Source organism: Equus asinus, chromosome 18 (genome assembly GCF_041296235.1).
Source record: "Equus asinus isolate D_3611 breed Donkey chromosome 18, EquAss-T2T_v2, whole genome shotgun sequence".
NCBI classification, from domain to species: domain Eukaryota; kingdom Metazoa; phylum Chordata; class Mammalia; order Perissodactyla; family Equidae; genus Equus; species Equus asinus.
In genome coordinates this window covers 29,652,472-29,678,816 of record NC_091807.1, presented here as the reverse complement: position 1 = coordinate 29,678,816, position 26,345 = coordinate 29,652,472, and the positions used below count along the sequence as shown (strand labels likewise).

The 26,345-nt window shown below is 51.3% G+C and overlaps 1 protein-coding gene across 4 annotated transcripts in view; it reads left to right on the top strand.

Annotated features, from left to right (window-relative positions):
* The window catches only part of URB1 (URB1 ribosome biogenesis homolog), a 76,268-nt gene that overhangs the window by 19,377 nt on the left and 30,546 nt on the right, over window positions 1-26,345 (top strand). For all 4 annotated transcript variants that reach the window (XR_011495377.1, XM_014827590.3, XM_070488758.1 and 1 more), the window contains exons 9-22: window positions 5,772-5,967; window positions 7,081-7,218; window positions 9,743-9,916; window positions 10,592-10,721; window positions 11,379-11,495; window positions 12,634-12,746; window positions 14,618-14,737; window positions 17,011-17,127; window positions 17,595-17,733; window positions 18,477-18,647; window positions 19,661-19,854; window positions 21,882-22,100; window positions 22,859-23,038; window positions 24,512-25,367. Coding sequence is in view for 3 of the 4 variants with exons in the window: in XM_014827590.3 (XP_014683076.3) it covers window positions 5,772-5,967; window positions 7,081-7,218; window positions 9,743-9,916; window positions 10,592-10,721; window positions 11,379-11,495; window positions 12,634-12,746; window positions 14,618-14,737; window positions 17,011-17,127; window positions 17,595-17,733; window positions 18,477-18,647; window positions 19,661-19,854; window positions 21,882-22,100; window positions 22,859-23,038; window positions 24,512-25,367 (2,864 nt within the window). In the remaining variant the exon portion in view is untranslated. The remainder of the gene's footprint in view (window positions 1-5,771; window positions 5,968-7,080; window positions 7,219-9,742; window positions 9,917-10,591; window positions 10,722-11,378; window positions 11,496-12,633; window positions 12,747-14,617; window positions 14,738-17,010; window positions 17,128-17,594; window positions 17,734-18,476; window positions 18,648-19,660; window positions 19,855-21,881; window positions 22,101-22,858; window positions 23,039-24,511; window positions 25,368-26,345) is intronic.

Below are 26,345 nucleotides of genomic sequence, written 5' to 3'. Positions count from 1 at the left end.
CTTTGAAATCTACCTTGTCTGATATTAGTATAGCGACACCTGCTTTCTTTTGTTCATTATTAGCTTGGAGTATTGTTCTCCATCCCTTCACTCTGAGTCTGTGTTTGTCTTTGGGGCTGAGGTGTGTTTCCTGGAGGCAGCATATTGTTGGATCTTGTTCTTTGATCCATCCTGCCACTCTGTGTCTTTTGATTGGGGAGTTCAATCCATTTACATTTAGAGTGATTATTGAGACGTGGGGGCCTACCACTCCCATTTTGTGTCTTGTTTTCCGGTTTTCTTCAGTTTCCTTTGTTTCTCGTCCCATGGTTTAATCTGTTCTGATGTAGAGCTGCTACTCTCTGTTGTTGTCCTTCTACTTATCTCCTCTGCTCTTGGTTTTGTAGCCCCTTTCCTTTTTTGGATTTTTCAGGAATGAGGGTTTTCCTGAGGATTTCCTGAAGAGGAGGTTTTGTGGCAATGAACTCCCTTAATTTTTGTTTATCTGGGAAGGTTTTTATTTCTCCATCGTATTTGAAGGATATTTTCGCTGGGTAGAGAATTCTCGGCTGTAGATTTTTGTCCTTCAAATTTTTGAATATATCATTCCACTCTCTTCTAGCCTGTAAAGTTTCTGCTGAGAAATCTGCTGATAGCCTGATGGGGGTTCCTTTGTAGGTTAGTTTCTTTTGCCTGGCTGTCCTTAATATTTTCTCCTTGTCGTTGACTTTTGCTAGCTTCACTACTATATGCCGTGGAGTTGGTCTTCTTGCGTTGATAAAGTTTGGGGATCTATTGGCTTCTGTCACCTGAAGATCCATCTCCCTCACCAGATTTGGGAAGTTCTCAGCCATTATTTCTTTGAATAGGTTTTCTGCCCCTTTCTCCTTCTCTTCTCCCTCTGGTATACCTATAATCCTTACGTTGCATCTCCTAATTGTGTCTGATAATTCTCGGAGAGTTTCTTCATTTCTTTTAAGTCTTGCTTCTCTCTCCTCCTCTGCCTGCAACAATTCTATATTGCCATCTTCCAAATTGCTAATTCTTTCCTCCATATTATCGGCCCTACTGTTCAGAGCATCTAGATTTTTCTTAATCTCCTCTATTGTGTTCTTCATTTCCAATATTTCTGTTTGGTTCTTCTTTATCGTATCAAACTCTTTTGTGACATAGCTCCTGAACTCGTTGAGTTGTCGGTCAGAATTCTCTCTTAACTCATTGAGAATCTTAATGATGGCTGTTTTGAAGTCATCGTCATTTAGGTTATATATCTCATTTTCTTTGGGATTGTTTTCTGTGTATTTGTTGCTTTCTTTCTGTTCTGGAGATTTAATGTATTTTTTCATATTGCTTGATGTTGTTGATTTGTGCCTCCGCATGGAGATAGAGTTTAGTTGCTCCTTTCACTTGTTTCAGCTGCTGCGGTGGGAGGAGCAGCTGTTTATATTTCACCAACCAGGAACCCTGTCCGTAGTTGCTACCTGGGCCTGGGCCCCTCTTCGTAGCCACAGTGGCCCTTTGGATTCCCTCCTCTGCCGTGGGGGCCGTCACAGGGGGGCTTCAGGCTGCAGGTGCCTACTGTTGCAGCCCACCTAGATGTGCTCTCTCCTTGGGGTCTGCAACGGTGTTATGGGCTTTTCCAGCAGCCAGGGGTGGGATCACTTATATTTGTCGCTCCGTTGCTGTCGGCACCCACCAAATCTCACTTGTCCTCTATGGGTCGCAGGAGAGCTATTGGCATCTTCTACAGTCTGTGGTTGGTACACCTAGCTATGCTGCTTTTGCCCTGGGGTCTTCCAGCCTTGTGGCTGGCGGCTGGGTGCCTTCTACTGGTGCTGTGCAGAGGCTTTCCCTAAGGCTGCTGTGAGCCTGTAGGGTTTCCCCCTAGGCTACTAAGCTGGGTCTCTGGAACTCTCTCCAGCCCCAGTCCTCTCTGAGATCTCCGGCAATCCCTAGCCTCATGGGGTGGGCAACGGCAGCTGGGGGTCGCCCCGCCCTCTGGGATTCTCTCCGGGCCTCTCCCGGAGCCGTGAATGCTGGGCGTGGCCCCTCTGCTAATGGCAGACAGAGAGTTTTGTCTGCTGCCTGGCGGAGGTCCGGCGCTTCCCCTCCGGGTCGCCGGACCGGCCTTAGAAAGTTCCCCCCGCCCCGGTCCTCTCCGAGATCTCCGGCAATCCCTAGTCCCACGGGGCGGGCAACGGCAGCTGGGGGTCGCCCCGCCCTCAGGGCTTCTCTCCGGGCCTCTGCCGGAGCCCTGAATGCTGGGCGCGGCCCCTCTGCTAATGGCAGACAGAGAGTTTTGTCTGCTGCCTGGCGGAGGTCCGGCGCTTCCCCTCCGGGTCGCCGGACCGGCCTTTGAAAGTTCCCCCGGCGCCGGTCCTCTCCGAGGTCTCCGGCAATCCCTAGCCCCACGGGGCGGGCAACGGCAGCTGGGGGTCGCCCCGCCCTCAGGGCTTCTCTCCGGGCCTCTGCCGGAGCCGTGAATGCTCAGCGTGGCCCCTCTGCTAACGGCAGACAGAGAGTTTTGTCTGCTGCCCGGGCGGAGCTCCGGCGCTTCCCCTCCGGGTCGCAGAACCGGCCTTTGAAAATTCCCCCAGCCCCGGTCCTCTCCGAGATCTCCGGCAATCCCTAGTCCCACGGGGCGGGCAACGGCAGCTGGGAGATCTCCGTGTCCTCCGTGTCTCTCTCTGGGACCCTCCGGGCGCCCCGAGCACCAGGCTGGGTCTCCCCGCCAATGGCGGGGAGAGACTCTCCCTGCGGGCTCAGGTGTGCAACTCCAAAGTTTCCCTCTGCGTTTAGGAGTAATTGCAGGGGGTTTAGGTAGGGTTCTGGTCACCTGTTTCCACCGTCGCTCCTCTGTTGTGTTCTCGCTCCTGCCCTAGATGTGTGTGGATCCTCTGGGGGCGTCCGTTGGAAGAAAGCCGCTTGTGGGTACTAGGCTGCCCGTCGGGGTCGGAGAGTTTTCACCTATTTCCACATCCTCCCGGAGGAAAGTCCATCCGCCTTCCGATGTATAGTCGCGTGGGTGTCTCAGACGTCCTGAGATGCTGTCTGGATATCCTTTGTCAAGCGATAAGTGTCCAAACAATTGTAGACTCGAAGGGCGAGAGACAAAGAGGACTACTCACGGCACCATCTTGGCTCTTCTCCCTTCCATGTTAATATTTTTAATAACCAAAATGGGCTGCTGCTAGATATATTGTTCATCAACCTGCTTTTTTCCTGTTTGACAATAAGCATATTGGACATATTCTCTGGCCACTGTGAGTGACTCTTGTTTTTTACCCTTTTGGCATTTTATTATGAGGATATAGATGGTTCGATTGAGTTTTAACCAGTCCAGAAATGACTGGTTCCTTCAGAATGGGGTCACACAGTGGGAATTTTTCTCCCTGCTCGTGACTTTAAACTTGTTTTGATTCTGAGATTATCGTGAATTAACTTGCCACATCATTTTTTTCCTTTAATTTGTTTGGTGATAATATAGCTTTTCTCTCACCAGTGAGAAAAAGCTCATTTTTCTACTCAAATGAACAGCAGACTTTTATAGTCTAATATAAAACCATGCTGAAAACACACACATTTTTTTTCCCCCTTAAGTAGACCCATAGAATAGGTGGTCATTTAATGAGCATACTGAATCAACTTGTGGGTGTGGGTCTGTTTAAATAAGCTGAGGTTTACGTCAGTTTTTGAAGCTGTGCGCAAAAGGCAAATGTTTGTGCTTAGGGGAGAGGAAGGGAATTTGGTTTGTGGGGACATTAATGGAAAGCTGAGAAAATTGAAATGCGTGGTTCCCCAGTAGTTGTAAGCCTTCTTCCCTTATTTCATTTCAGGTCTCTGTGCAAATGTGACCACATCAGAGAGGCCTTCCCTGGCAGCCGTTTTCTGAAATAGCCCTTCCTCCATGACTATCCTTTTGCCTGGCTCTTGCTTCTGATGGTGACTTATCACCACCTTGCGTATTTATTTATTTGCTTGTTCATTGTCTGTAGGTGAGAATCAGTGAGAACAGAGGCTGGTCTCTTTCAGATCCGCAGTGCCTAGGACAGTGCCTGGCACGTGGTAGGTGTTTGAAAGCAAGGCATCGTAGCGTAGGCGAGGATGGGCAAACTTTTTTTCTAAAGGGCCAGATAGTAAGTACTCTAGGCTTGGTGGGCCATACAGTCTCTGTGGTCACCGCTCAACTGTGCCATTGTAGCACCAAGCAGCCATGGATGTAAACAAATGGGTGTAACTGTGTCCCAATAAAGCTTTATTTACAAAGACAGACAGTGGGCCCTTGTTTGCCAACCCTGGTGTAGAAGTTAAGAGGACAGGTTCTAGAGTTGGCTCTGAGACCTTGAGCAGATTACTACCCCTCTCTGCCTCTCTTACCTCACATGTAAAATAGAAATAAAATTAGTACCTGCCTCAGAGAGAAGTAGAGTGTGGTCACTGCCCAGAGCAGTGTCTGGCACGTACTGACCACTGTGTCAGGATACGTGCTATTCATTTTATTACATTGTCGTTGATTAAAATGGGGTGTGTGTGTGCACGCAGTAGTTTTAGCACTTTTTGTGGATTTAATATTCCATTCATTTGACAACACAAACTATATTTTGCTCATGAATTTTTCATATTAAGAATTTTAAACTTTTAAAAAGGATAGTTTTCTGATCGAAATTATATTCTTTTCTAATTCAATTTTTGAAAACTTTTTACTGTATATGAAGCTATTATACAGCATCTTAGTTTTAGTCAGTTTATAAAGGGATACAAAACAGTGAGGGTCCTAGAAGCCATCAACATGTTGTGCAAATTAGGCAAATCCTGAGGTTTTTCTGGATTTTATGACTTCCTAGTCAAGCAGATATGAAAAGGCTTCTTTTCGTAGAAGGTATCAAGGCAGGTAAAACCCAGAGTCCTGTGGGTTTGGCCATGTTGATTTGAGGCTAGTTGCTCCCTTTGTGCAAGTTTTAGTGTCCGTATGCTTTTCTGCTTCTTATTTTGTCATCATCCTATACTTTTGAGAACTGCCCACTTTGGGACAAGTTTTGAATGTTATCATACAGTAGAGTTTTAATCCTATTTTACTTTCCTTTGGCTGCTAAGTGAAGGTTTAGGAATTTGAAATGAGCTAGAAACAGGAGGCAGAAGACCTGTGCAGAGATTTTGTGCCGTCTTGTTGAGTTTTAGAAATAATTTTATGGCACTATGGACTGTGTAACAATTTATCAGCACTTCATGTAAAAGAAAAAAAACAAGCTTCACCTTTTGAAAAGAAAAATGCATTCTCTGTATTTTTTATAGTTATATACACATAGATATTCATTTATATACATACTTTTTGGGTGTAGTTGGAGAGAAGAGTTTAGTAAAATCTCAAAATGAAATTTGGGAAGTGGATTCCTCCCGGCCGATTTTGCCCTTTCTTTACACTGGCCTTGACTTCTAGGCAGACTGGTAGGTGGCTGGGGTGGATAGAGAGAATGTGTTGCTTTCTCTTCTTGGAAAGTCCAGTGGAACTCAAGGGAGGAAAGGAGAGATGGGGCACAGGGCAAAGCAGAAACTTTTTCAGCCACTCGGAAGTAAGGGGAGAACTTGAGCCCTCTGGTGGAGAGCTGGAACCCCACAGGCCATGAAAACATCCCACTTTATTCCACACGGGAAATTCACCAAAAATGAACTTGCCCAGGGCCGTGTCACAGCTGCGTTTACTGACGGGATGCTGCAGAGCTGCCGTTAGTATCCCGAGCTCTCAGTGTGTTGTGAAAATTCCCTGCTGACCACTCTTCTCCTTTCTTTGACAGAGGGGGAAACCTGACACTCCTGCACTTCCTGCTGGGTTTGAAAACTGCGGCAGACGATGAGCTGGTGGCTGAACTCGTGGTGAACATCCTTAAAGTGTGCCCGGACCTACTGAACAAATATTTCAAGGAAGTAACGTTTTCCTTTCTCCCCAGAGTGAAGTCCACTTGGTCAAATAACATCAAACTACTAAACAAGGTAAAAACACACGGGCATTTCAAAGTCTGAGATAGGGTGGGAGGCAGCGGGTAAGGAGTCTGGGGACTGACAGGCAGGGGAGGGAGGAAGCGACGTTCTGATCAGCTGTACAGTATGAAGAACCTGGTTCAGCCCTTCTTCAGGGGGTATTTTAGATCATATAAGTGCGAGTGTCCTTATCTTCTTAGGACATTTTGCTTTTAATTGAGCTGAATTTTGAGGTTTATGCCTTTTGAATCTGTTGGGCCAATTGCATCTTTTTCATCCAGATTTTGCTTAGATTGAGATCATAGTGAGTTTCAGCACAGTTAGGCTGGTATAATGAAATGTCTGAATTGTAGCATAGTTTTTTTTTTGAAAGATTGGCACCTGAGCTAATATCTGTTGCCAATCTTTTTTCTTTTTCCTTGTGCCTCGACCTGGGCATGGATTATCTGTAAAACAAGCTTTTATTCGTGTATACTCTCATTTTACATGGGTGCCTATGTATGCAGTCCCTGCGTGTGTTTGGGACGAGAAGGATGCACTTTGCCCCTCAGCCCTGTGGCCAGCACCCCTGTTGGGAGCTGCTCTGGTGCTGCTCTCCCGGGGAAGGGGAGGGAGCAGTGCACGCCTGGGAATGAGTCCTCACTTCTCTGCTTAATAGCTGTGTGGCCCAGGGAAGTTACTCAGCCTCATTGAGGTCCAATTTTGTTATCTATAAACATTTCTTATTTTAATGTAAAATATCCCGACCCCAAAGGGTTGTTGTGAAGCATTAAGGTGATGATGTAATTTGTCAGGTGCCGGTCAAGTGTGGTTACTGGTGAGCTATACTGTCGTTAGTTGTGGCAGTGACTGACTTGCCATCCGAGGTTTTAAGAGGCTCCCAGACTGCAGGCCGAGCTCTGTTGAAGGTCAGTGCCCCAGTAACAGCCAGTCTCGTGACCTGACTTGTCTTTAACAAATGGATTTGGGGTTAATCTTCTGGACCCTGTTCCCTTTGGCGAGCTTCAGACCTTTATTCCTATAATTGTGTCATTGGAACAGCTTCGCTGTGGGGTGCCTGCAATTAGCCTCAGGTTTGAAATGTAACCTCCTGCACCGGCTCATTTTCTCTCCTCCTTTTCCTAGATCTATGAGGCCCAGCCTGACATTTCCCGGGCATTTCAGACCAGAGAGTTCATCCCGTTGCCTCGGCTCCTGGCAATGGTGATGGTGACCACCGTGCCCCTGGTGTGCAATAAGATCATGTTCACCCAGGCGTTAAATGTAAGTGGCTACCCCGCTTCTGGAACTTTCTCTTGCTAATCCCGCCGGCTGTGCTGGGGATTCTTCTGAGAATACCAGCCTGGATGTGTTGGACCGTGTTTTGTCAGTAAGCCTCTGAGGCCTTCCCTGAGTGCGAGTTGCTGCTCACCTGGGAAGGGACCCTGGAGCCCGAGGCACATTTATGCCAGAGGGTGACTGGGTGCCCGATGTTGTCCCTACTGCAGCCCAGAGCTGGGACTGCCGGGTCCCTCCACGGCTCTCTCGGCTGCCTGAGGGAGGGAGAGTGTCAGAATCAGAGGAGGGGAAGTGTGTTCAGTTACAGCCCAATGTCTATTAAAATCTCGGTAGTTTAGGATTTCTGAGCAGGGTGGCGCTGCAATTTGCTGAGCAGATGCTTTCTTTGGTGGCTTAAGTGAATACTGTTAAGAAATTTCTGGGGAACGTTTACTTTGAGGACCAGCTGCTTCAGGCGTTTTTGGAGGACGTGGTCATGGAAAAAACCAATACTTAAATTTCTCATTATTATTTATTATAAAGGTACCCAACTCCCATCAGAAGCCACCTTCAGAGGGATTCGTGCATCTTTCACCACAGCATTGTAGCTGTGGGTGAATGGCACCTTAGTTGTTGACACACGTGGGTCCTGGGTCCTGCCAGCCCCTCCTAAACCCAGGTGGCCTCAAGACCTACCTAGGAGAGGCCGGATGTTCAGAGGGGTGCAGGGCAGGCGGAGTCCCTTTCTTCCAGGCAGGCTGGCTTATTGTGTGAACACATCAGGAGCAGAGTCTGCACAGGCATGAGCAGACCCCATCGTGATGGGGCAGTTTCCGTAAGGTGGCGTAGCTCCTTCGGTCATGCAGTAGGGTTAAGCATTTTTTTTGATATCTATCCAGGGTTGTGCTGAGAGTGGGTGGGTGGGGTGAAGAACAGAGAGAAGGAGGCCTATGTGGGACTAGGCAGAAAGGTCTTTTGTTCTGGTTGCCAAATCATAACCCAAATTAGGACCCAGCTAGCTTGCCCGTCTGTTTTGTGGGAGACACAAAATATTTGATCCCAAGGGGCTGCAAGAAGATAGAATTGAAAGGAATATGTCAGATGCTGCCTCTCATGGGTAGAAGATAGTTTCCTCTGGCTGGCTGTGTTTGCGCTGCCCTTCGAGCTGCCTCCTGGCGGTCTGGGATATAAGTGGCTGTCTTCTCTCCCTCCCACAGTGCTGTTTCAGGAGAGAGGGGCTGTACCCGCAGGGGCATGGCTTTCCCCCTGCCCGTGCTGCCATCCTGTGCAGGGCCAGGGCCAGCGAGGCAGAGGTCACAGCGTGTCTGCTCCTTGTGGGCCCCTTCCAAGCTGTGACAGTATGTTAAGACCGGGGAGACCGGTGACTCGGGCATATCTAGGGGATGGGCTTGTGGGTTTTTTTCTTTTTTAACATTTTTCTTTTATTCTTTAGAGTATTATCTGAAAAATTTTAACATAGCATACATTTTAGAATGAGGAAGAAAAGAGTGAGCTTATTTCAGAAGCAGGAAATAAGGTGTGTGGAGGCAGCGTGTCAGGCTGTTGGTTGAGCTCTGCTCCCTGCCGTCCAGTGTACATGTGGACACTTGTCAGGCCCTGCCTTTGAAGTGATTAGTGGGGTGGGAGTCGTTACTGCTTTAGAATATTTAATAGAGTGCTCCTTTAGTATACGACGCACGTGTAAAATGAAACCCCAGCTAAGTGGAACGCTGGGGGAGTGGGTGTCGTGGTTATTAGGCTAAAAGTCCATCGAAAACCTTTCTGTTTGTGCCTGACTGTCAGTCTACGGGATCCCAGCCAGTGCTCCAGGCTTTGCTGTCCTTGGGAGTCACCTGGGGCTGGTTGAGTTGCTCGGACTGGGGCCTGAGATGGTGTCTCCCGAGCGTCCAGGAGGTACCCTCACTGCGCTGGCCCAGGACACGCCACAACTAGCCGGGGCTTGGGCTTTCCCTCTTGTTGGTAGTAGCGCAGGTTCTTGAACTTTATTCAGTCTCCACAGCGAGTGGGGATTTTGAAGAGCCCCCTGGCTGTCCTTCTGAGTACAAGTAGAGAACGTGGGTGTCAGAGGCCTGGGGTTGGGGGCCACTCGCTGACCGAGCCTAGAGGTGGTGGTTCACACTGAAGTCCTCATGCCCTTTCTTGTCATCTTTCCACCTGATGTTAGATGCTTTTTCGGGGGCTGGTTGGGTTCTGGTGAGATTTTGGCTGCTGTTGATGCGGATAATTCATAGGAGCTGAGTGGTTGTCAGGGGAGACTTGCCAAAGACAGACGGTAGAACAGAAGTAACTCTCAGACTCTTCCTCTGGTAACGGCCTTCCCAGCAACAGCTAAGGTCAAATTTGCAGGAGGTCAAGAGGGCAGGGTCCCCAGGCTACCTCACAGCATAGAGGCCAGTTGCTTTGCCTCTGAGTGACCCAAGAAGGGGCAAGAGCCAGCCAAGCCCCCGGCTTCGGAGGTGTGTGCCCACCAGTGCAGCTTAAAGATGTGGATTTCGCTCTTTCTTCCCAGTTGGACAGCAAATCAGTGAGACACACAGCGTTCTCCCTTCTGGCCGTCATCTTGAAGAGAGCATTAAAAACCATTGACTACTGCCTGAATAAAGAGGTGTGGCAAGAGTCAGGCGTGTACACGGCTGCGATGATGGAAGAGTTTGTGCGGCTCTTCAGAGAAGCTCTGAGCAAGGTAGGCATGGAAGCCAGGCTTGGCCTTCCCGGGAAGTTTCCAGGGCTTTCTTTCCAGATGTCACAGAAAGCACACCAGGTGGAAAAGGCGGTCTTGGGGGCACAGAGGCTGGGTGCTCAGTGAAGTGAAGGGGTGGGGTGCTCCTCGGGCCTCAAGTCTCATCAGGGGCTGCTGTGCCCTTCCTGTGCCCCCACCGCTGCATACCCACACTGGACTGGGGCCGCAGTGGCGGCCTTGGGAAGCCCCTTCCCCGCCGTCCTCCCTCTGGCTTGTTCTGAGTGAGGAAGGGCGGTCATCTGCAGACTGGCAGCTGCCCTGAGAGAGCCAAGGTCGTGCCGGGCCAGGTCCCCCAGCTGGTCCTCAAGACGTGTTTCTTTGTTCCCAGTGTCCTGCTCAGGTGAATGAGTCTTAAGGGGCTGCTTTTAATTAGCAGCACTTATTTTTTAACCAGATCCTTCTTGTGTACAGTTCTAGGAACTGATCCACAAAACAGAGGTCACAAAAGGATTCTCATCCTGCTGTCCTGGCTCTTTCTTATACAGTCCTGCTCACACTCGCCTACACTCACATGTGTTTGCACCTCCCCTCTGGTTTTTGCTTCTTGTTACTAGGTTCAGTTCATTTGTTTCTCTTTTTCATGTGACTGAGTTTTTGTTTCTTTGTTTTACCTTTTAGATTTTACCGGACCTGAACACCATCGTGTGGGTCTGGCAGTCACTTAGAAAACAAGACGCAAAACAGGACGACGAGAAAGGAAAGCAAAGGGGCGATAGGACTCCTGCTGCCTGCGTGGCTCCCGAGTGTGGTGAGGGTTCCGTGGGGCCTCTGCTGTTTGCAGACAGAGCTGCCTGGGGATGGCTCCTGTCTAGAGGGCTTTGAAGCCTCTCTGGCTGTGAATGAAGCCTGTGTCCTTTTTTGCTTGGGAGAAGAATGGAATTGTAGATCGAATTCTGACATCTATTAGAAATGTGCCCAAGCTCTGTGCCAGCTCTGTGTCTCTCTGAAGACGTGAACAGTGGGGGCCATGTGCTCTGGCCCTTCAGTGGGGAGGACCTCTCTTTAGCTCTGCAGATGGAGGTGGCTACATAGTATAAGTTAGGTTGACTCAGACTTGTTATTGGCCTGGCAGTGGGCTTTGTGTCTTATATCTGTACGAGGGTGGTCACTGCTGTGTGTCCCTCTTGTTCAGATGAGGACCCTAAAGCACAGAGGGACACGGTGGCTTTAACCTGTCAAGGTCACAGCACTAAAATGGGGATTTAAACCCGAGCTGTTTGAAGAGCCTGGACTTTTTTACCGTCTGCGCTCTTGAAGTCCAGTGCCTCAGGGATCTGTCTGCATCTGTAGCGTTCAGCTTGAGCTGAGAGCAGTGGGTGGCAGGTGGCACAGCTGCTTATCTGTGGCTGATTGAGGACAAAGAACAAGTGTGTTTCCTAACTCAAGCGGTTTTGTTTCCGTTCAGACGATGCAGAAACCATTCTCTTGAAAGCTGTTCTGCTCCAGGTCATATGCCTCTACCAGAAGGTGGTCCCACACGTGGTCATGCAGTACAACTTTGATTTCAGCAAGCTCCTGAAAGGTGTGTGTCCGGGGACTGCAGACGCCCTCCGCTGTTTCTGCTGGTGGGGACGAGGGAAGTGCGGATGAACCAGACCCGGGAAGGCCAGTGGGCAGTTGAGCCGGTGTGCAAGATCCACCTGCCTGGTTACTGTTGTTGGACCAATACTATTTAAATAGCTGGTCTTCCTTAAGTAAATGGCAGATGAACACTTAGCAGCAATGAGAGAGGAGAAGAGAGGAGCCAGCCAGCCTGAGTTGCCTGCCACAGGTGACTGACAGATCGTGTGACAGGAACTCTAAGGCCTGTTTTCAGAGGAGCTGTGGTGCAGAAACGAGAGCCCTGAGAGGGATGCCCGTTCACAGAGGCACCTCTGACATAGTTACTCGTATTGTACCCAGCGAGTCAGCTTCAAACCGCCTCTCGTGAAAGTCGCCTTCTGCTTGTCTGGTCACGTTTCCTCGATGGAAAAATTTGTCTAATAAAATTGACATGGTAATTGGGCCTACGGAAGAAGACTTGCAGAAATCTCATTCTGGGAATTTATATAAGCTCTTGAAATAATCCTATTCAAAAGCTGTAATTAACTTTTTAATTGTTGGAAGGCAAAATGTTGTCCTTGCTGTGAGAATATGAAATTTATTAGAACATGGCGATTTATTGCTTAGTCCTGCATCCTTCCCAAGCAAAGGAGAAACCCAGAAATCAGGCCAGACGATGAGGACCCAGTATCGGGCTTGGGTGGCCTGTCTGCTTACTAGATGCTTGCAGCCTGGGGAGCAGGGCCTGTGGCCCACCTCAGGGTTAACCTTCATGAGAGCCCGGGCCTGGAGGGTAGCCTGGGGTGTGGGGCTTAAAGCCACAGGAGGAGGTCAGTCGGGGCTGAGGGGCAGGGAAGGGCTTCTTTGGGCCAGCGGAGTCTGGGCTTTTCATTGAAGGCTTTGGATAGACCTCGGGAGGGAAGGACGTGTCAGGTGAGGTGTGTCTGGGCAGAGGAGTGCATCCAGCCTGAGTGAGGGTGCACATGGGACCTGGGGGTGGGATCCTTTTTATTTGTGGATGTGGGGTTCCTTATCTGGTCCTTCTGGCCAGGGGCAGCAGTTGCCGGGCACCCTCCTCCGCGTGACTCCTTGCGCATTCTCCTCCTCTCCCCCCGCAGGCATCATCTCTGAGCAGGGCCTCCGAGAGGAGGCGCCTCCCGTCCTGCAGCACCACATGCTGCGGGTGGCCCTGGAGCTGCCCGCCAGCAAGTTTCTGTGGCTGAAGGCGCAGGTAGGAAGCAGAGGGCCTCCTGTCGCGAGCTGGCCTGCTGGCTGTGTTGGTTTTTTGGCCTGGGAATTTCGAACTGGATCCGGACCCTCCCAGGGTTGGGGGCATGAAGGAAGGTGTTAACAGTGCCCCTTTTAGAAAGACACGTCCAGAGCAGAGGCCAGGTCCTGATTCACGGCCCAGGAAGCCTGGGACTCTCTTCGCTTTTGCAAAATAAAGTGCTTAATGTGTCCTTACTGAAGATGTATTATTGTTGGGTACTGGGAGTTCTTTGTATTTTTTATCTTGACTATTTTAAAACCTTTTGGAAGATAAACAAAATACATTCCTTCTCCTTTATCCTCATCCCAGAAGAGCTGAAGACAGAGACAGAGATGGAATAGATAGCAAGCCAGGAGAAGGTTGAGGCTGGTGGAAAATCAGTAAAGATTGCTGGCCTGTTTTTCTGTGTCTTTAATAATATCTTCCAGAATTTCCTGGATGACATCATGTTGAATCATAAAGGGAAGTCAAGATGCAACAGATACTGATCTGTGTATTTAAACACAGGGTGCTGAGTCACTTCTTCCAAAGAGGGGAACATGACCAGGCAAAATTTAGCATTGTCTTAGTGTATTTCTTAGTAGCTCAGATGACTTTTTTAAATGACTAAGATCTTATTTAAGATCCCACGTGGAATCAATAGCATAGAAGTGTGTGTTGGCACATTTACATGGGGTGTTTCCAGAAAGGTGTAAGAATGCTGTGGCACTGGGATCCGTGTATCTCCCGCAAGTCCTTCTCCCTAGGGTTCACCGGCCTTGTGGTCGAGGGTCGTTCCTCTTGAGAACCCGTGTGTGCCGGGCTGACACGAGTGCTCTGAGTGTCAGCTCACTTAGTGCCATTTAAAGATAGGGCAGCTGGAGCACAGAGCGGTTAGGGAACTTCCGCAGGGTCCCCACCGTAAGTGGAGGATCCAGGATTGGACCCAGGCCCAGAACCCTGCGGTCAGCCTTTACACCCTCCCCCACCCCTGCCACTGCTGAGAGGACGCTTTACCCACCTCAGATAATTGACGAGCCGTGGACATTGTTGGCCTGTTCGCCCCAGCTGAAGAGGGCAAGGGGATCTGGATGATTTAGTTGGAACGGAAACAGAGGCCTCCTACTTTGAAAGGACTGATATTAGAATATTAATTTGTATTCCATGCCCCACCTTCTGTGCTGTTGGGCTTTGCGAACACCAGTGCTCCACGTGTTGAGGGGCGTCCTCATTGCTGGGGGCTGCAGGGCCACTCCAGTGAGGCGCAGGCTCGGCAGGGTTTGGGCTGGGAATCGAGCTCTGTGTGCTTCTCTGAGATGCATGTTCAAAGCCTAAAAGCCTTTGTAGGAGGCTAAGTTGTGTGTCAGGAGTCGATTGTATTAGCACCAGCATCCTGCTGAGACGTGCAGGTGCTGCCTTTGACGAGTCTGCCCCACCACCGCAGGCAGTGCCGCGGCCGGGCCCGGGCTTGGCTCCTAGTTTGGCCGTTAAACAGCCAGTTAGCTCCTCATGCCTCAGGGTCCACATATGTAACATGGGGACAGTGGGCCCCACCTCGGATTGTTGGGAGGATGGAGTGAGTCAGTGTATGGAAAGAAGTGTGACGGCGCCAGCACCTGGGGAGGGCCACCGTGCTTCCTGTTGTTACTCTCTTTTCACTAAGCCGCTGTCTGGGGGTTTGGGTGAGTTCCCTAACTTCAGAGGTTCCTCGTACGTGGAATCCCAGCCATCTTGCCGAGTGGTTAACGTGGGCTGAGATGAGAGGCTGGGCGGCACACTGGGCGTGCAGTCCATGTTGCTCGGCAGACAGTGGCCTCTGTTACGTTTGTCACCTTCTGTTGTTCTAATGCCAGGAAGGCCCAGATGCAGAGATTATCGGAGGAGAACGATCCGTGTTTTACTTACTGATGAAAATGTTTGTGACCAGCAGCCACGTACAGCTCAAGTCATCCACCAAACTGCTCATCGTGAAGGTGAGCATCTTCTCCCAGTTCCTACTTTGGAGAAGCGTTTTGCACAGTCTCTACTATAAACACAACAATTGATGAGTTAAGGATGTTTTAGGACTGTCGTAACTTAAAAAGGAAGGCTTTATGGGGCTGGCCCTGTGGCCGAGTGGTTAGGTTCACGCGCTCCGCTTCGGCGACTCAGGGTTTTACCAGTTTGAATCCTAGGCACGGACATGGCACCGCTCATCAGGCCATGTGAGGCGGTGTCCCACATGCCACAACTAGAAGGACCCACAACTAAAATATGTATGCAAGTATGTACTGTGGGGCTTGGGGGAGAAAAAGGAAAAATAAAATCTTTTAAAAAAAAAGGCTTTACAGGGGCCAGCTCCATGGCCGAGTGGTTAAGTTTGCATGCTCTGCTGTGGTGGCCCAGGGTTCGGATCCTGGGCCCGGACATGGCACCGGTCATCAGGCCACATTGAGGCAGCGTTCCACATCCCACAACTAGAAGGACGTGCAACTCAGATATATACAACTGTGTGCAGAGGGGGTTTGGGGAGATAAAGCAGGAAAAAAAAAAGAGATTGGCAACAGTTGTTAGCCCAGGTGCCAATCTTTAAAAAAAAAAAAAAGGCTTTACAGCAGCTTAAGTTTATCATGTCTTCAACGTGGCTGTGTTCCCAAGAGGCATCAGGGCAAACTACAGGGGAAAGCATGCACTTGGAAGTCCATTTCCTAGATCTGAGTCCTGGTTCTGCCACATCCTGGGTGGCATTGAACAAGTTACTTAACCTCTCTGAACTCAGTTTTCCCATGGAGAATGGGAATGATGAAACCGTAGGATTGTGGAGGAGATTACATGTGATAAAGTAGTAGGTCATACCTCCCATATTGTAGGCTAAGTAAATATTAGATTCTGGCCTCTGAGGAACTGTTGACTAGACAGTGTCTTTTTCCCCAGCTCCACGCTGGGCATTCTCCAGGGCTTCAGCCCCCCCCCCCCTTTTTTTTTGGTGAAGAAGATTGGCCCTGAGCTAACATCTGTTGCCAACCTTCCTCTTTTTGCTTGAGGAAGAGTGGCCCTGAGCTAACATCTGTGCCAGTCTTCCTTTATTTTGTATGTGGGGCACCACCGTAGCATGGCTTGATGAGTGCTGTATAGGTCCGTGCCTGGGATCGAAACCTGCAAAACCCCAGGCTGCCAAAGCAAAGTGCACAAACTTAACCACTACATCACAGGGCCAGCCCACTTCAGCCTTTTGACCTTGACCGTCACCCACAGCACAGGTGTCATCAAAATCTGCAGAAGGGAAGGAGGAGTTTGACCATCTGCTTCTCTTTGTTCTTGTACTTGGTGCCCATTTTCCAGGGCTACGTCAGGTCTTGCGTGGCAGTGGGAGATTGAGTTCCTTGTTTCTGCTCTGCAGCAAGCATCTTGGGGGGTGCTATGGAAATCACGTTCACCGTTTTTAGGATGCAAAGGTTTCAACCTTTCATTGAAGTGCTGATAATCTTGCTGCCCTTTAACCTTATCACCTGAGCCGCCTGGAGGACATGAACGTCTGGGTCTTGACCTCCACTTGTTACTGTTTCCTTCCAGGTTGTGCAGGTGTGAACTTGACCCCAGCCAGATGTCATGGTCACCGACTACAGATGGGTGGCCTGGGCACAATCGGCTTTGCCTTTGGTGCCCTCTGTTGCAGGGCTCGTGCCGTGGGGCTGCACAGACCCCACGGTGAGTCTCTGTCATTGGGCAGTTTGGGGGTGTCATATTCTCACCCCCTCAGGCTCAAGTCAGAACAAATTCTGTTCTCTTAGAAACAGAGGGCACTTCTTGCCCCAGCCTGAGTCTTGAGGTCCACCCCGGGATGATTGGACGTGATTGGTTCGTTATCTTGGAGAATGTCATACAGGTGGAGTGTTGAGTAGCTGTGAGGGGTCGAGTCGTGCCTGTTTCCCTGGGTCTTTGTGAAAACTCAGGTCAAAAATCAGCCTCCTGAGTCGCAGGTGGATGTTTCCCCCTCTGTATTATTTAGGAGTTGAAGAAAAGGAGTAAGAGCCGGCAAGACGGGATTGTGTTTTCTTCGACAGAGCCCCGTGTGGTCTCTTTTCCTTGTTTCCCTCAACAATGGGAGTGTTGTTTTGAAGGAGTAGCTTTTAGAGTAAACTGTGGATGGAACTTTGACCTGCCCGGTGCTCCGTGGCTCTCTGGCGGGCCGGAGCACAAACCACTGCAGATCCCACAGAGCACGGGGTCCACCCTGACTCTTGAGCTGGTGTCTGCTTCCCGACAGATCCTGCAGGACACGGGCATGTTTGAGCACACCTGGAGGGAGCTGGAGCTGTGGCTGGAGCACCTGGACAGCACCCAGGAGGAGGAGAGAGAAACCGTGATTCAGTTTTTGGAACGCGTGAGCACGTATTTCCTGTGTGAAGGAGCATGTTCAGGATAATTGTACCCAGTGGGCCTTGGCGTAATCAGGGCATTTTTGATGCACCAGCACCAAAGGCCTCTCTCCCCAGCTTACTTCCTAGTTCTTGCTGAGACATCAGAACGTACTCAGTTTTAAAATCTGTAAAATAGGAATATGTTACTCTGTGCCATTTAATTTCCCTCTGGGGATTTGTTCTTGCATGAGGAAATAGTGGTATACTAAGAGTGCTATTAAAAGCAATGGTTTATACTAAAAGGAGATTTTTAAAAAAATTCTATAACCAAAAGTAAAACACAAAAAAACTTGGCAGAAAACCTTTTGTCCTTATTAAGGCCTATTACCATTTGAGCTCCTCTCATTATTTCACCAGTGGCATTTTTGGGCATTTTTTCCTTTCATTTGTGACCATCTAAATGTTTCCCATTTGACTCTTCAATGCCCAGGTTTTATTGACGTTGGTGGCAAATCCCTATTCATACACGGACAAAGCATCTGACTTTGTCCAAGAAGCCAGCACACTGCAGGCCACAGTGACGAAGCAGGACGCGGATGATGTCAGCATCCCTGTCTCCCACATCGACGGTAGGTGCCCCTCCTGCGCTGCTCAGGGCTCTGAAGACGGAGCCACGGTGGCACGTTAGAGCCAGACAAGGAGACTCGCATGAAAGCCTTGTGCAGGGTGCTGACGTCCATCTCTTTGCCTCAAAGATCGGCTTACTGTGGAATGAAATCGCCGAGTTTGTTCATGTAATGGGAAGTGTGTACAGAGCTTTTTGCTGCATTGTTTTTCTTTGTGCATTGTTTATGCCGGGTGCTGATCTAAGCTCCTTACAGATCTTAACTCTCGTAGCCTCATGAGCAACCCTAAGCAGGGTGTGTTGTTATCCTCACTTCATACATCAGTAAGGCACCTGAGCACAGAAAGGTGCTGTAATCAGCCCAACTTCACACAGCAAGTACATACCAAAGTCAAGATGTGAATCCAGACTCTGGCCCTCATCTGTGCTTTCAGCTTAGACTGTTTGGCTTCGCAGATTTTGTGTTGTTTGCCTGAATATCCAGGTTAGTTTCTGGACTTCTCCGTGTCACCTGAGAAAACTTCAACCTGTTATCACCTGAGCTGGGTATCCTGCATTTTGCCTGGCAAAGATCTTAAGATTTTATAGGTAATGCCCTCATCTTTGAAGAATCAAACTCGATTAAGCATTTTCCCCCAAGAGAAGTTCAGCTTTTTTTTCTCTCTTTGCAAGTATTTTCTTGTTTATCCCTTCCTCACTGTGGGGTTCTGGCTCTTGCTTGGCGTGATTCCCCCCTTTCTGTCTCAGACGTTCTCGACATGGTGGATGTCCTGGTGGAGGGCAGCGAAGGCTTAGATGAGGAGATTGGATTCTTACTGAATGAAGACATGATCCTGCTCACATTCCCGTTCAGTGCTGTGGTCCCCGCAGCCCTGGAAGCCAGAAACAAGTTGCTTCTTGGGACAGAAAGTGAAGCAGGTACCTGTGTGTTGTCAGCATGCTCTGGGTGCGTCAGGCCGGCTGGTCTGCATCGGGTAGGAGGCGGGCTTCCAGGGGCTCTGGAAATAATTGCTAAAAACCCAAAGCAGCAGGGTTCAGACCCACAAAGTGAAGGCCACATAGCCGGTGGAGCTGAGCCTGCGGACATAGGAATCTGGAGGCTGGTGAGGCTGTTGGGAGATGGGTCATCTGAGGGATGCATCTGAAATAACGCGTTTACATGGCTGCACAGACAGCTGCTGTGACACTGATGTTTTTTCTTCAGCATTTATTGTCGATATCTTGGTGCTAAGGTGTGAGTTCTTCCTACTTGCTGGGTATCCAGACAACTTAGACCCAAGGAAGTTGCTCCCAGATCCCAGTGGTGTAAATAGTCAGGACTGCTCAGGCTTTGCTGCAGTAGCAAAGAAGCCCCAACATGTCAGTGGTTTAATGATCAAAGGTCTCTTTCGTGGCCTTGTCGTAGTCCAATACAGGTCAGGTTGCTCTCCTGGGTGGCTCTCCTCCAGGAAGTAGCTCAGGGATCCAGGCTGCTCCCTTCCTGAGCTGGGCCATCTCCACGTATGTCTTCCCAGGTCACTGCGGAAGAGGAAGAGAGAGTGGACAGTCAATCATGGGTGTTTGGGCTGGGCCTGGAAGTGGCTAAACCAGTCATGTGGTCCCAGCCTAACCTCAAGGGAGGCTTACGTGCCGAGGCAGAGGAAACGGGTTGGGGAGCACCAAGCGAGTCCTGGTCCCAGTGGCTCTGCCTCATCTCTTCTGTGCCTGGTCTCCACTTCTGGGCCTCTGGATCTGAAGTCTGACTGTGTGCTGTATGCTTAAATAAAACAGAGTCTGGTGCAGTCTGCAGTGTAGCATGTGCCTTCCAGTGTGGTTTTCTGACCCCCTGGGGAGCGGTTATGAGTTCTTCTGGGTCTTGAATATGTGTGGGAGTTGGCGTTATCCACGGATCACAGCACGCCGCTCCCTGCCCTGATCTCGTTTCCTTGCAGGAGAAAGCATCGTGACGTATCTGACGGGGGTGCTCACGGACCTCCTCCACACCCAGAGAGACCCTCTGGCTCTGTGTCTCCTGCTTCAGGCTTATGACAAGTTAGAGCCTCCACTCCCGCCTTGCTGCCGTCAGCTGTCCTGGTTCAGCAGATACTACAGCCTCTGGATCCCAGAGCCAGCCCGCGAGGCCTTGGTGAGCTGCGGCCGTCGCTGCTCCCGTGGAAGCCAGGCCTTTCCTGGAAAAGCCCGGAGGGTTCTTCCAGGGGCCCCAGCTGGCTGTGCCACAGCCGTGTGGCTTTACAGCTGTGCAGCCTACAGGGTGAAGTTTCTTAGCCTCCTGATTTTCCCTGCAGAGGAGAGGAGGCTGAGGGCCGTCACTGCTGCTCAGCTGATGTGCCTGAGACACAGGGCTCGTGGTGCCACAGAATCGCATTTCCCACCGGCTGCATAAGTGGCACATCACGTTCCGGCTCTGAGGCGGGGGTTGCCTTCTCTGCTTTCCTCACTGAGTGATCTGTGCACGCTTGTCTCGTAGCCCTCTATTGTGGGCCTTAGCATGCTCCTAGACTTCTCGTGCTCAGCAGTCAGACCTGGCCCCGGACACCCTCAGCAGGCTCCATTCTGCTCAGCCTGGGAAAGTGAAAAAAAGGAAGAAGGGGCCAGCCCCATGGCATAGTGGTTAAGTTCGCATGCTCTGCTTCAATGGCCCTGGGGCTTTCAGGTTTGGATCCCAGGCGTGGACCTAGCACCGCATATCAAGCCGTGCTCTGGTGGCATCCCACGTAAAATGGAGAAAGATTGGCACAGGTGTTAGCTCAGGGCTAATCTTCCTCACCACAAAAAAAAAAAAAAAAGGAAGAAAGTATTTTCTTTTGGTAGGGACTACATTCTTGTAATGCGGTACTGCAGTTCTGGCTCCAGTGCAGAGTATTTATGAATGCTGGGTGGCCCAAGGAATTAACTCTTTGGTGTGCGTTTTTGTGTATTTGTTCAGTTTTGGCTGCCTGTGAAAAAGCAGGCAGCTGAGGCCCTCCTTGTCTCATGATATTGGTAACAGGATGTTAGATCGATTGCATGTCTGTTTGTCAGGGCTTCATATGAAGTGTACCATGTGTGTTTTAAGCCATTTAATCCTCACAGCTGGGGAGGAGGTTAAGATTCTTGCTATCCTCATTATATGCATGGGGGAACTGAGGCACAGAGTGGTTGGGTTTTTTTCCTTCCCCCACCACCAATCAGTCAGTGGTGGAGTCAAGATTCGGCCCAGGCCATCAGGCTCCAGGGTTCACACCCTTGACAGTTCTGGCCGCCTTCCTGCGCTTGGTCAGCCGGGATTCCGAGTCGGTTATAGCCGCCCAGCAGCTCGTGGGGAGCCGTGGGCGGTTCAGTGTGTGCCTCCTGGCGCTCAGGTCTCCCCAGGTCGCAGCAGTGGTTCTCACCCTGAAGGGCAGCAGAGTTCCCTGGAGCCTCCTTCAGACAGGTCTCTGGGCTCTACCCCCAGAGGGTCTGATTCCGCAGTGGGGTGCGCATCCAGGAATTTGCGTTTGTGACAAGTTTCTGGGGATGCTGCTGCTGGTCCTGGGACCCCATTTTGAGACGCACTGAATTTCTGGGTGCACGGCCTAGTGTTTTTGGCCTTAGGAAGGGAGTGTTTGGAGTTATAAAAGCCATGTGGGGTAAACAAACAAGGCAGTTTGGGAATTGTGTCAGGCGAGATGAACAGCTTCAGTCTGAGGCAGAATGACTGCAGGAATTGATCCTCATTCTGTCCATTGTCATCTCCTCAGAGCAAGACAGTGTTCCAACCGAGGCTCCAGGGGAGGGCCTTCGGGGAGGCATGCCGCTTACAGCGCCGGCTCTTTACAGGCCGTGATTTCCCCGTTCCCAGGGGTTAATCACCGTGACTCCTGTGAATCGGATCCCGTCTCTGTCACACGCAGCTCCTGACTGCAGTGTCTCCTCCATGGTGTGTGGACACCTCCCTGCGGAAGTGCCTGCGAGTTAACACACTCGAGGAAGATAGGTGTGACGGATAATATCCGGACTTCATTAATTATATAAAGTGCCTCGTGGCCACATTGATTTTAGTATTAGTACGTGATTATTGTGACATGTCCCCTGGTCATGAGTGTCGCCTGTGCCTGTTCCGGTGGACTGGGCATTTCTTCCCCTGTGCTCATATGTGTCTCCTCTTCTCTGCGCTGCTGCTGTCTCCCCAAGCCGCTGCAGACGCCGGGCAGCCCTGCCCCCCGGGAGGCTTCGGCCCCCTCCTTCGCCACCCTGCTGCGCACGGCCTACGAAAGCGAGGGGGCACTGCTGGACGAGCGGGTCCAGGCGCAGCTGCGGGCCGCCCTCCCACGCCTCCCACTGCCCCAGGGCCTGCGGGCCGCCAAACAGCTGCTGCTCTACGTCAGGAGCACCGTGGAGAGCTTCAGCCAGGTGAGCCGTGCTCCCACCCTGCCCCGCGGCACGTGTGCTCCCGGGCTCCACCTCCAGAGGATGTGAACTCCTCCGGGTCGGGGCCAAACTGAGCGACAGTACTGCTGGAGTCCTGGGGTCACCTTGTTGACCTGTTCCTCACGTGGGGAGGGTGGTGACTGATGCGCCCAGGGCCACGGGGCAGGCCCGTAACTCTAGGGGGCTTGTTCATGCTCCTCAATGCCTGCTGCCCCTTGCCCTGGAGCAGAGCGCAGAGGCAGTTGGCGCATCTTCTCCAGGCCGTAGGTGCAAGCTCAGCGAAGCCCTTCCCAGCCAAAGACAGGCTGGTGCAGCCAAACTGTGTCGCTGGGGCAGCTGTTGGTGAGCACGGAGCCTTCCCACAGCGACTGGACCAGCGGCTCAGCCAGCTGTCCCCTCTCTCTCCTGAGTTTAGTTCACTAGATCATTGTCGAGCTTTCTGTCCCCGATGTGTCTACAGATGTTCAGTTTAGGTTTTGAGGTGGGCCTTCTCCCCTCATTTTGGTCAAAATAAACCTGTATGTTTCATCAGGGTTTAGGAGGACATGTCTCTTACTGAGAATGAGCGAAGGTGTTGGTGTTTCACAAATCCTGCGTGTACAGGAGTTGCCATTCTAGCCCGCCTCCCTCCGCAATTCCTGTCTCTGTAACATTGCACCCTTTGGTCAGAGGGACTCGGCAGTCACTGTTTCGGTGACTTAGCCCTTCCCTGGTCTGAGGTGTGGCTCTCGTCCTCACAGCTGGGCGGAAGCGCGGGGCCTCCCCGCCTGCAGCTCCTCCTGGATCTCCTCAGGAGTCTGGTCGTCCACTGTGAGCAGCTGGACGCCCAGAACCAGCAGAGGTGCGAGGCCGCCCAGGCTGAATCCGACCTCTTTTTGGACATGGAGTCCATGGCCTTGCTGGAGCTGGCCAATGACAAGGTACCGCCACCCTCTTCTGTGGGTCTCCTTCCTGTTGGCCTTTTCCTGTAAAGTCACGGACACTGACTTTCCCTCCACTGCCGATTGAAAACAAATACGTGTCCATTGCAGGAGAATGGGGAAGTGCAGAAGACTTGAGGAGACACTAAACCCCCCCCCGCCCAATCCTCTGCCCAGAGATGAGCGGGGGTGAATTCGGTCTGGTTCTCTCGGCTCACACCCGCCCTCCTAAGCAGTTTCCCTTCACTGTGTGGTGGGAGCCTCTTGAGAACTCAGTGACTATTTTCCTTTTAAATAGTCGCAGCCTACGTTGAATAAAAGTGGTGGTGAGGCCCTTCACAGTAAATACACACGGCGAGTTCACTGCTCTGGGAAGAGCCGGCCTTCTCTCCTGCCGTTGTCTTGTGAAGCAGCCTGTTTAATTGGGGCGGGGCGAGTCTTTCTCACAGTTTGCCATTTGACCTGTTTTACTGGGTTCTGGAAGCAAACACGTTCCTCATTTGGCAGTCTGACACACAGCTCCTTCCTGTGATCTCCAGGAGGTCTCTCTGGGAGTTGCCCGTTGCTGCAGGACCCCCTGTTGGCCAGTCGACGGGCACAGTGGTCCTAACATGGCCTCGTGCCCAGCTGTTTTTGTTTGGCAGAGCTCAGGTTGGAAAGTGTGATAGGCCCCTCTTTCTCTCCCTGATGAGTAAATAATAAAATTTATTCCTCTCCCCGGGGACTGCTGTAGCTTTGTTGGCTACGAGTCGTGTTCGGCAAGGCTGCTTAGAACAACTGAGTCCACTCCTCCTCTAATTCAGCGATGGCGCTCCGCTGCTCTGTGCTCAGCGGTTTGAACTCAGTGGCGGGGCCAGGGCTGGTTTTTCAGGGGGTCACTTGGGGCCCAGTCTTCTTCTGAAAGTAATGTCAGGGATGCCTTCCGTTCTGGATTGTGGACTTTCACAGCAGTTTAATCTGAGTCCACCTTCCCAGACATGGGGTTTCTTCTTTCTCTGTTCGCTGCCCCCCCAGCTGTCAGTTGATACCCACATTCTTCAACATGGTGTATTTAGGAGAGCAGGGCTGCTAAGGAGAAACCAGTACATGATTGCTCTTCATCACGTTGTGGCGTTTCTGCCTGGCCCGGCCTCTGCATTGAGAGACTGAAGAGCAGTTTGCTGCACAGTAAAGTCAGTCAGTCTGAATTCATCAGTTGCCTGCTGGACAGCGGGGCACACTGGCCAAGTCACAGTCCAGCCCTCCTGGCCATACAGGGGAGGACATGCACGACGATTGGGTGACAGGTTTGACTGGGCTTGGGTTGGAGTGCTCTAGGCACCTCTGAGATGGGCATTGAAACTTAAACCTGAGGATGGGATGGCTTAGGAAAGCTGCTTTGTGCTCTCTGTCCTACTCATAACAGCGAATACTCACAGGGCAGCCGCGGGCCCAGGGCCATGTATGAAGTCGTACATTGTCACTATCTTCTAGACGCTGGAGGAGGTGCTCGTGGCCATCCTCAGACATCCCACACTGGAGGGCTGGTACCTGGCCCTGGAGCAGCAGGCCCTTCCTCCGCACACCCTCAGCCCCATCCTCGTGAAGCTCCTGGCAGGCCACCTCAGTGCCGGGGTCCTGCAGCTGCTGATGGTGAGCGCCCCGATCCTCCGGAACACTGGTCAGCTGGGACTCCTGGCCAGATACTCAGAGGCCATCACCCAGAGCGTGTTGAAAGAGCTGCGAATCAGGAGGGCGGGCCCGGCCACGTCACCACCAAAGACCCTGCCACAGCTCGAGGCCCTGCAGGGGCTGCATCCATACATGGAGGATGCCCAGCTCCGAGAGGTCATCCTGGCCCTGCTGACCCTGCCCGAGGCCCACCTGGTGGCCCACCAACCCATGAAGTCCCCCAGGAAGGAGAGACGCTTGAACATTCTCGGCAACACCCTGGTCCAGCTGTTGACCAGCGGCCGCCAGGATCAGCTGCTGAGCGGCGAGCTCCTCTGGGCCTCCGAGTACGTGAAAGGCCTGGGGGCTTTGCTCCCCACGCTGGCCGTAGACGAGCTGGATGCTGTGTTCCTCCACACTCTGCAGAGAGAGCCTGTGCTGGCCCCCGTGGTCGGGGTCCATCTGCTCGACTACTGCCTGGCCCGGCGGACGCAGGCGTCCCTCAGCATCGCTGCCCTGCTCCTCGAGCAGAGCTGTACCCACCTGCTGCGGTTTGAGCTGTGGTGCTGGCAGGCCGGCATGGAGCACTGCCTACGAGAGGGCCTCGACGACTTCCTCCCCCTCGTCCACGTGTACCTCCAGTGTAGGACTCAGGGACACTTCACGCGCCCAGCAGGAGGTAGGGGAAAGTGTGACTTTGGGCAGCCGGGAATTTTAAGTTGGAGGGCCTGAGGAGGTAGAACTACATGTCTCTTTTTAAACCCTGGAACTTCACGTTCTGGGGTATGGTTTGCTTCTGTTTCTCCTACAGCATCTGACCCAGCTCTGAAGATTGAGAAAGAGAATTCTCACTCAGCACCCCTCCCCCCAGTCTCTTGTTCTCTCTCTCTCTCTCTTTTTTTTTTGGTGAGGAAAATTGGCCATGAACTAATGTCTGTTGCCAATCTTCCTCTTTTGGCTTGAGGAAGATTGTCCCTGAGCTGACATCTGTGCCAGTCTTCCTCTATTTTATGTGAGATGCCGCCACAGTGTGGCTTGACGAGCAGTGCTAGGTCCACGCCCAGACCACTGAACCGCAGGCCACTAAAGTGGAGTGTGCGAACTTAGCCAATACATCGCTGGGCCAGCCCCTGCCCCTCAGTCTCTTGAGGTGTCATCCCCGTGCTTCCATCAATGCCAAGTTACCCACATGAACCTGGGGGTGGGTGAGGGGAAGTAGCTGGGTCCCTGGGCCTTGTTACGTAGAGGAGGTCATTTGGGATAATTGTCCCTTGTCCGGTCCCACCTGCCCCGCCATCAGGAAGCGTTGGTGAGTTGATGCTGAGTCGAGACAGCTTGAGCCCAGCTCTCTCTTCCCACCCATCAGGTTTCAGATCTGAGGCACTTCTCAATCACCTCAGGTTAATTTTAATTCCTCTTCCTTGTATGCATGAATGGTTTTTCACTCACCACTTTGCCTCTGTGTTGCATAGCTTCATATCAGCGATGACAGAGGTTTTTAAAAAGTAAGAGCACGCCCGCAGGAGGGAGCCTTTCAGTCAGTGGTCCTCCATGCGCCTCTCCTCACAACCCTCTCCTGTCCCCACGCCTGTGAAGAATGAATCCTGTGTGAGTGCGGAACTTTGGTGCTCACCATCCCATCATGATTTTCGAGCTA